This window comes from Haliotis rubra, unplaced genomic scaffold, assembly GCF_003918875.1.
Source record: "Haliotis rubra isolate DU_JTF1 unplaced genomic scaffold, ASM391887v1 Scf214, whole genome shotgun sequence".
Lineage (NCBI taxonomy): Eukaryota > Metazoa > Mollusca > Gastropoda > Lepetellida > Haliotidae > Haliotis > Haliotis rubra.
The window spans coordinates 1,090,597-1,101,204 of NW_025766159.1; the positions used below are offsets into that span (position 1 = coordinate 1,090,597).

Genomic DNA, 10,608 nt, shown 5'->3' on the forward strand with positions numbered 1-10,608 from the left:
ACAACCTGGACATGCTCTCTTCCCTGTGATTGCACAATGTCCTGCACTCAAGCTATCTGACACCTTGGACATGCTATCTTCCCTGTGATTGCACAATGTCCTGCACTCAAGCTATCTGACACCTTGGACATGCTATCTTCTCTGTGAATGCACAATGTCCTGCACTCAAGCTATCTGACACCTTGGACATGCTATCTTCTCTGTGATTGCACAATGTCCTGCACTCAAGCTATCTGACACCTTGGACATGCTCTCTTCCCTGTGATCGCACAATGTAGTTCACTCAAGCTATCTGACGCCTTGGACATGCTCTCTTCCCTGTGATCGCACAATGTCCTTCACTCAAGCTATCTGACGCCTTGGACATGCTATCTTCTCTGTGATTGCACAATGTCTTGCACTCAAGCTATGACACCTTGGACATGCTCTCTTCCCTGTGATTGCACAACAAATGCTCAGCAATGATTGAATTCATACTTAGAATGTTGAGTAACAAGACACAGATTAAAAACAAATTAGTTGAATAGACAAGTTCACAAAACACATTTTACTATGTTGTTTTTTTCTCTCTCTAAAATATACCCAACTTATTTGTGAATGCTTGAATATTTCTACCTACTAGTAATGTTTCTATTCAGCTGTTCTACCCCATGGTTGTACATGTAGTAGGACAATTAAAGTCATGTTGGGAAACACGTAAACATGGGCAATATTCAGTCATTATCTAGAATGTTTAACAATATTATAAACAGCTACCACTAGATGTTGAAATGCACTTGAAATCATGTAAAATAATATCTACTGAAACATCCCAAACAGTACATTGATGTGTTCATTAATTATCATTAATACTACCATACAATCAGTTTGTCCAACTAGTAGGCAACTACAGTATGTAAAGATTTAGATTGAATGGCACTTCTGAATAATCAGAACTCTGACATATATATTACTTCTTAACCCTGTATTTACAAAGGTTTCTTACATGTTTATGATTCCAAACTAATTCTGGGGAACAAGCCCCCAAAATGTTCAAATAACAGATATAAAACAAAAACTTGAAAAGTTTTAATATTTCCCAACTAACAACCATATTCTCATGTGTATAGTGCACATTATATTTCACAAAAAATACATCTGTGTAGATGGAGGAGCATACAATCAGTGCATACCAAAAGAATTTGACTTTTCTCCCAAAGAGACAAAATGTTAACTGTTGATGTCTTGAAAAGCACCACTGATATGACAAAATGCGTATTTATTACAAATGCCATTCTTATGTTGCAGATTACCTATTAATTTGTTTTAGAGACTGAAATAGACTCAAATTGGTTCCTACAATTAGTTTGTTGTTGTGTAATGCTGCAATCAGCAATGCAGCAGCTATATAGTTAGTAAATAATCTAATCTGGATCTGATTCAATCCAGTGATTGACATCACAAGCACCTATCTATGTAACTGGGTTACGATGACATCAACAAAGTCAACAAGCCTGACCATCTGATCCACCTTTTACAAAAAGCATGGGTTGCTGAAGAAACATTCAAACTTGGGTCTTCACAGAATGAATATGAAAAGTATGTTGTCACAAAGCCATTATATTGGGATGCCATGATACAGCCAAGCATGTTACAATATCTTGATACAGAAACCAAGATATGATACGCATCTCTATACTGCACATACAATTTGTTTGGAACATCCAGTCATTAGGACGAGAATAGACTCGAATGAAAAATTCAAAGAGGACAACTCACAAGAGCGTAATACAAATCAACATGACACAATTCAATTCAACTATTCTGTATGCAAAAATGATAAGCATTTAACAAGTTCAACTTCTTGTTTAGCTGATAACAAATGAACAATTTCCTGTTTTCCATTTTTACTCAAAACTTATAAGCTCTCAAAGTGCACGCAGTTGACATCTGACTACACTTTATAAGGATCACAATTCACCAAAAGCATGGTATAAACCTCTGTGCACTATGTCCAGATAGATTTCATGTTCAGAACAGATCCTCCAGTTGAACTGGCACACCAGAAGGATGGTGACTGATCAAATGAGTGTACATGTCTGTTGTACAGCTGGTGTACCAAATGTGAGCTTTGCATATCATACATCCTGTATTTCGTCTGCACACATTACTCGTGTAAGCTTCATAATAGACAGGAAACATAAAATGTTTACAAACTGATAACTTGAATTTCTAGGCAGGTTTTCTAATTCATTATCTTTTAACTCAGTGAAGATTTAAGTGTCCACATTTCACTGCAGCCTATCCATATGTTATTGTAGTTAATATACTGTATTATGACAGGCAGCAAGGAAAACCTAGTGAATCTAGTTCTGAAGCTCATTTTGTATCCGAAAGACAACCATGACTGAGGATAAAACAGATGGGGACAGTTTGAATCTGCTTTTTAATATTGATGCAAGATCAATATAGGCTTAAAAATGAATCAATGCAAAATTCAGTGCACTGGATATAGATTGTGCAAAGTTTGCACTGGTGTTTCGGTAAATTGTGACACCACTACCATAATACCAGTGGTATCCGTGTGGTGACAACAAATATATACAGTAAAAACAAAAGCGGCAAAAAAAAAGATATTGGAAAATATTACCTGTATACCTGGAAAAATCATATTTTCAAACTAATTTTTTTTATTTTAATGTTTTAGGTGCACAAAAATCACAAGTTTATATTTTTTTCTTTTCTGTGGATCTTTAATACCGTCAAAATTTTTGGTCTGGTATGTCAATAACAGTGACAACTTGTACAGTTGATGCACTGATATACTTATGTGTTCAGATTATGCAAAACAGGATAAAATCAATGTCATATAATCTGCATACAGTGTAATGTCTTCCAGTCATCAACAGATACAAATTCATTTTACTACAGTCAAATAACGACAAACAAGTCAGCATAATATTTGAGGAAGTAATCACTAATTTTGAAAGAAATATTCATGTTTTTCATGTTCTTGGAATATCAGGTGAAACTTAACTTCAGCATCATGTTGTCCTGGTTTAAACAAACAGTTCAAGGTCAATATATATCCATTATCAGAAACACTGCCATCATAATGACTGCAAATGAACAGCTTTCAATACAATTAAGCAAAATATGCCAATTATGGCACCAGTAATTAGGTTTTATTCACACACAAAGCACTGAACAAGAACTGAACTGTCATTCCCTCTAATAAACCTAGCCCTTAACATTTGTTTTTTTAACAGGGAGAGGCAACAGATCCGAGCAGAGGGCCAATAAGAGCAATCTCAGCATCATATGCAAACAAAGAAGATGATGACGCCAAACAAAAGATTTTGCCCCCCTCCGTCACCAAGAGCTGAAACGATGAAGTCGCCTGCCTCACGTACCATGTGCTGGCAGCCAGCAGTCTCCAGCCAGTGAGGCTGGAAAGGAAAAGGGTGCACTCTGCAGTCACTTCACCTGCACATCAGCCTCATCACAGCTGCTACCGGTGACAATTGGGGGCATCTACCTGTTGTGGGTCATTGCTGCAGGCGGGCAGGCAGGCAGAGGGCATGAAGGCACCGCCACCACTGCACTCAGCCAAACAGTTGTGACTTGAATTTCTAAGTGGGTCAGGCTTTGATAGGACCGCTCGTCTATATTTAGAAACTAAGGCTAACAGTTCTTTGTGGTAGCTGGCAGGATAAGGGGGCTCTGGATCAAAGATCACCATCTCTAGGCATTCTCATATAAGTGGAAATGATGACTACGTTCAAGTAACTTTTCTACACTTGAGTGACCATTGTTTTAAGAGCAAGTGAAGCATGACAGTCATTATCAGCAGATGTGTCGGGGCCTTTCCCATGTCAATGACAAGCTAAGAAGGATGAGGCTAATTACCTGAGGGTAATGTCCTTTATAGTTGATACATCATTTCACAAAAGAGACAAACATACTAATTAAATGGGTTCTTTCAAAAAACATTGGAAAAGTTTGTTGTGTATTAATAGAATTCCTTATTACAGTTTCACTCAATTGTCAAGTTCTGAGAACTTGTGTGAACAGAACAATTGGTTATCTTTTACCATATTGTATATAAAATCCAGAAATACTGCAGCCATAAAATGGTATATATGACTGTGGTCTGTAATTAGTTTGGACCAGACAAAACAGTCACTTAGCAGTTTGTTCGACAAGGGCCAGAGTTTGTCAACATTCCAAAAATATAGAAGAATGCTACATGCTCTCCAGACACTGGCTCAGCAACAAAAATAGGTTTCTACAGCACCTCCATGTAGGAGCATGCTAAAAGCACTTAAGACTTTCCCACTCCAGTCAGTGGATCACTTGTCCACTTCATCATATCAATTCCAAACAAACTCATAGCAACTTCCACACCACTGCTTACATCAGTTAGTAATTATCAATGAAACTCAATGTTATGAAGTCAACCGAATCATACGATGACGACAACATTGTTTATCAATAAATTACACTACTATATAACTCAAGCATGCTGATCACATTTTGAAGAACAAAGCCAAGGATTTTGTGCTTCAATGGATTTGAACTTCTTGAACAAACTTAAATGTATGCCAAGTACTCGCAGAAACAGAAGCGAACTGTATGCTAACCTCAAACAAATTGAATAGGATCGTATTTTAGCCGTTTTAATACCAGAAACGTTTGCTTCATAACAATAACATATAAAAAAGTCTAGAAATATTCTGCTTGAGGATCATTTTCCAAATTAGTGGTTCTGAACTGACATTATATGAAACTGACTGTTTATCTGATCTGATTATACATCACTGTTGATCATGTTATCATTTCATCTTTTAACAAGACAAAGTCATCAATATCCCCCGCAATGGTAAAATACTTTTCATGATTATGTCTACGAGTTATGACTATGTCAAATATTTAGGTGTGTATATAGAAAAGTGGAAGGAGAGTATTGACAGGCTAAGTCAAACTTGTTGCCACGGACAAGCCAAAAATATTTTATTCAGAATTCCAAAACTACCAAAAGGCACCAGTACACCACCAGACCAATCTATGTGCCCAGTTTGGTGAAGAAATAGTGAACGGTTTTAGAGTTCAGCTCCGGAAAAGAGCACTACCACCAATTTCAGGCTAAGTCAAACTTGTGGCCATAGAAACGCCAAAAATATTTTATTCAGAATTCCAAAACTACCAAAAGGCACCAGTACACCACCAGACCAATCTATGTGCCAAGTTTGGTGAAGAAATAGCGAACGGTTTTAGAGTTCTGCTCCGGAAAAGACAAATGTGCAAGGACAGACGGACGGACGGAGTCCATTTTAATAGCCCCCGCAAAACGCGTTGCGGGGGGTAATTAGCCAAATCCCATCTCATATATATATTTCATCATGATCTGTAAAACTTATTTTCACTTTCTTTTGTCATGCTTGTTTCCCCTTAAAGGAGAATACGAACGAAAAAAAACCTTTTGATATATTGTAAAGCATATTCTAAAAGTCACATCCGTGATTAAAACTGAACAAAAAGTTTGTAAAATAGCAATAAAAACACAAAAACGTACTCGTATTTCCACCAATTACGGAAACACCCGACAGTTAATGACTGACTGACTGACTGAGTGAGTTTGGTTTTACGCCGCTTTTAGCAATATTCCAGCAACATCACGGCGGTGGACACCAGAAATGGGCTTCACACATTGTACCCTAGACTAAGGCTTAGTCTCTGAATATATATAATTTGGATAGTAACAAACAAGCCCATTTATATTGAAAAGGAGCCCTAGGGAGACCAGAGATCCTGAACTAGACTAAGGCTTAGTCTCTGAATATATATAATTTGGATAGTAACAAACAAGCCCATTTATATTGAAAAGGAGCCCTAGGGAGACCAGAGATTCAGAACCTGAGGAAATCTAGACTTGCTTTATTTAGGGCTTTAGCACTGCAGAGGGGGTTAGGCAGTAGGGAAAATAATGTTGTTCAGGGACTGTGAGACAGACTAATTGTACCCATGTGGGATTCGAACCTGGGTCTGTGGCGTGACGAGCCAACGCTTTAACCACTAGGCTACCGGCCCCCCGGACAGTTAATGAGCAGAGGGGGTATCACGTGACATGACGTCATACGTGCCTGTTGCTGATGGCGGCTTCTTTGATTTTACCTCACAACTTAACAGTGTCCGTGGATTCTGAAGCAGTAAAACATGTTACTGATGTCATTTCGGAAATGGATGTTAGACCGTATCAATACGATCCGATTTTACATCTTAGAAGACAATCTTCCACTGAAGATGAAGAAGAATCAAGCGAAACGAAGGCACCGCTTGAGGTCAAAATAAATTTTAAAATAGACCATATCATTTAACAAGATTATTATTTGTCAGCAAAATGTCATACAGTTCCAGCCAGCAAACTCACCCCTATAAATATATGACCAGTCACAAAGAATTATTATTATTAAAATGTGATTACAGTTCATTTTGTGTCAAATGGGTGACTGTAGGGTGTCTGGGATTTAAAAACAAAATAACTGTGCTTCAGATGAGGGAAAATAAAAATTATCTGCTTCAAAAATTACACTGGAATTATTTTGTTGAAAAAAATTAGGATCCTAGTTCTCATTAATAACGTATCAAGTATCGATACAAGATCCCAGCCTGGTCAAGCAGAGATAATATTTGCGACGCAGATATGTTATTCCCCGAAAACTGGTGAATTATAAAATACTAGTCAGGACAATGTATGTTTCCCCATTGTTTGGTTATGGAAATAGTTATGGTACTCGGTCATAGCCTTAGAGTGACATCTTCTCAGCCAATGAGAATACAGAACAACTTTCACGGCACACACTACTGACAAAACTGTTTTCATGATTAAAACATAATTATACATAATTTTTAATTGAATATTTAAGAATATGTTTCTGATGACTTTATCTTTCACCCAGCAAATTATTACAATTCACTCGTATTCTCCTTTAAATGTCAGCTTGAAGATCAACAGAAGGTGCATTAAAACAGCTGATGACACGTCAGTCTCTGCTCCCAACTAAAAACTGCAAAACATACTTCTGGCACTTGAAGCACTGACTATCACAATCTGTTTTACAGTTACATCTAATAACCTTCAAGAGTTTCTCTGGTGCTAGAGTCAAGTAGGAACAGACAGACTGAAGTCTGTCACTGGTTGTAATCCATTCCCAATCCTGTAGATTCAAATGCCCATCTAACCCTATCAGCACGCTGACTATGGTTGATGTTGGTGGCATGAGATTAATGGGGACAGTATGAGGTATTAGTTATGACCTTACTTCAAAATATCATACACCTCAATAGATCCAAGCCTTCACAAGGATTATTGTCTTTTAATGAATAAACGAAATTCTCTTCCCAATTCCATGTAAACAAGAAGGAAAAGTTATCAATATCCCCCCTCAAATGGTAAAATACTCTTTATGAATAGTTCTACTAGTTACGATTATGTCAAATGTTTTGGAGTGTATATAGCAAAGTGTAAGGAGAGCATTGAAAGGGTTTTTAAGATCTGCTCCAGAAAGGAGCAATACCACCAAATTCAGTTGAAGCCTAACTTGTTGCCATGAAAATGCAACAAGATGACATCCTCAAAGTCACAGCCTAAGTCACATTTCCACGGAAACCACAAAAAGAAATTCGTTTCTGGGTCTAACCATCAAATGGCACATCTATGAATCATGCTTGATATGTATACCAAGTTTGATGAAGCTAGCATGTATAGTTTAGGAGATCTGGAAGGATGACAATATATGGATGAACAACTTCTTTATTGCTGTGACAGTGACGTTTCGGTGTAGGTTCTAACACCAAAACATCGCTCTCACATCAATAAAGAAGTTGTTCATCCATATAATGTCATCCTTCCTTACTGCCCCAACTTCTAAATGCCTCTCAAAGAAGTTAGGAGATCTGCTCTGGACAAGATGACATCCTCATAGCCACAGCCTAAGTCACGTTTCCATGGAAACCACAAAAAATAAAATTCATATCTGGGTCTAAACCCCAAAAGGTATATCTATGGATCATGCTTCACACACACACACACACACAAACACACACAAACACACACACACAAAAGCACATGCACATATCCAGCTCAAAAGGCGCTTTGTTTTTCCCTCAATCACTGGATGTCAATTTCAACAGCACGTCGTATCATCAATCGCAATTCCCTGGGGAGAATACAACTCTTGCAGCCACTAGTCGCACCAAGTTAGTGTGGCTTTCCCATCCTTACGAGGTACCCATTCACAGCTGGGTGTACTGGGACACATAGTCACAGTACTTTGTCCAAGTTTACTGCACCCGCAACTAGGTGTTTGCATGTATTCATGTGGCCACCATCTGGTCATATACCAACGGATTTGTGGGTTCTTTTAAGTGCACAGGGTTGTGTACTGTACACTAGGGGTTGTGACAACACTGAAAGAGTCTACACACAAATGTGACTCCAAGGTTTTTACACCCAGTCACAGGTGGGCTCCATCCCGGCAAGTTGACATGATAAAATTCATATCTGGGTCTAACCCCCAAAAGGCACATGTAGGGATCATGCTTGCTATGTATACCAAGATTGATGAAGCTAGCACGTATAGTTTAGGAGATCTGCTCCAGACAAGATGACATTCTCATAGCCATAGCCCAAGTCATGTTTCCATGGAAACCACAAAAAATAAAATTCATATCTGGTTCTATACAAAAGGCACATCTAGGGATCATGGTTGACATGTGTACCAAGTTTGGTTAAGCTATCATGAATAGTTTATGAGATATGCTTCGGACAAAGTGTGACGGACAGAACTCGGTCTTCAGGTCCAAGACCCGGATGTTCCACCAGAACGCTGCATGTGAACATGATCTTTTGAGTGTCGTCCATTACAATAACAATTGACGACAACTGCAGGAAATGCCTGCTTCAAGGCAATCTTTAGATACATTTTGCAGAGGGAAACAAAACAAAACATACTTAGTAAGCATGGTGAGTGTTGCAGCTGAGAAATACCATCATAAACATGAGACAGATTTTCAACATTGGGTGCAAGCATGTCATATCCAACTTAAGTCCACATTGCATACCTTTGAGGAAAACAGATAGGACTCCCATGATATCATCACAGGTAGCTGCTGTCATGATGGGTCAAACTGTTCTAATTCTCCATCTATCTTCACTGCTGTCTTAGCATTGATTTGAATACTTGAAGGCCAAGTTTCTTTGCTCTGTCAACATTTACACATGCTGTCACACCAAAGTATTCCTAAGTGTTGGATCCTCTGCAAGATATTTCTACCATGAAAGTGGCTTGGTGTAGTAATCTCTGGATTGTTTTGCTTACATTGTCATCAGTGCTTTTGTTCACTTGTGTTGAATCCAGTGTCTGAAAACTGCTACATGTAGATGTTGATGTCTGTACAAGCTGGTGTGGACATCCTGTGTCCTCTAGTCTATCCACCTCTTGTTTGATCGCTTTTCATTGAAACCTACAGCATGTCAAGATCAGTTGGTAGACCCAACTGATCACTTTTTCTGGGTACATTTTGTCCAGATTCAACGCAGTTGAATACATAAGGGTGATCTACTTCTAGATTTGTTTCAGTTGACTTCACACAGAAATTGTGTCAGGCAACAGCAAAATATTTCAACATGTCTTATACAATCTGAAGGTGAAGATGCCAGATTCCTGTAAGTTCAACTGGTTAAAACTTGTGAAGTCTTTTGTTGATGGTAGGAAAGGTGTGAGTCCTACTGTATATCTGCATCATCCCTGACAATCCTGGTTTCTGCAGTTGAATATTCCAGGTGACCAAGTTGTAAGTAAAGACTTTTGTTGATGGTAGGAAAGGTGTGAGTCCTACTGTATATCTGCATCATCCCTGACAATCCTGGTGTAGGAAGCTGAATATTCCAGGAGATCAAGTTGTAAGTGAAGTCTTTGCTGATGGTAGGAAAGGTGTGAGTCCTACTGTATATCTGCATCATCCCTGACAATCCTGGTGTAGGCAGCTGAATATTCCAGGTGACCAAGTTGTAAGTAAAGACTTTTGTTGATGGTAGGAAAGGTGCGAGTCCTACTGTATATCTGCATCATCCCTGACAATCCTGGTGTAGGCAGCTGAATATTCCAAGAGACCAAGTTGTAAGTGAAGTCTTTTGTTGATGGTAGGAAAGGTGTGAGTCCTACTGTATATCTGCATCATCCCTGACAATCCTGGTTTCTGCAGTTGAATATTCCAGGAGACCAAGTTGTAATTCTAGTCTTTCGTTCTAGTGTTTTGGTAAATATTCTCTGCAATAAACACCATGGCTCATTCAGTCTTTGCATAGGATGGCTGACATTATTAATCTGTTTTCTCTTACCTTTTTATCACAGGAAAGACATTAAATGGGAGAACACCAAGTATAAAAAGTTCAAACCAAGCAACATACTCACATTCTTATATGGAGATTGTGTCGAGTGGGACCTGCCATAGGTTTGTATTGTTGGACAGAACTGACCACTTTCGCATGAATTTGATAATTGGCATGTATTTTGATATCTTTGAAACCTTATTTACTTAGATTTCAAACTATCTTTATTTCAAAAG

General features: G+C 38.3%; 1 protein-coding gene across 1 annotated transcript in view; it reads right to left on the minus strand.

The window, feature by feature from the left end:
- LOC124276849 overlaps positions 1–9,729 on the minus strand; it is a 28,699-nt gene extending 18,970 nt beyond the window's left edge. The window contains 1 exon segment of the mRNA XM_046712500.1: positions 9,103–9,729. Within this exon segment, the coding sequence (XP_046568456.1) occupies positions 9,103–9,138 (36 nt within the window). The 5' untranslated portion in view covers positions 9,139–9,729.
- Between the last annotated feature and the right edge of the window lie 879 nt (positions 9,730–10,608).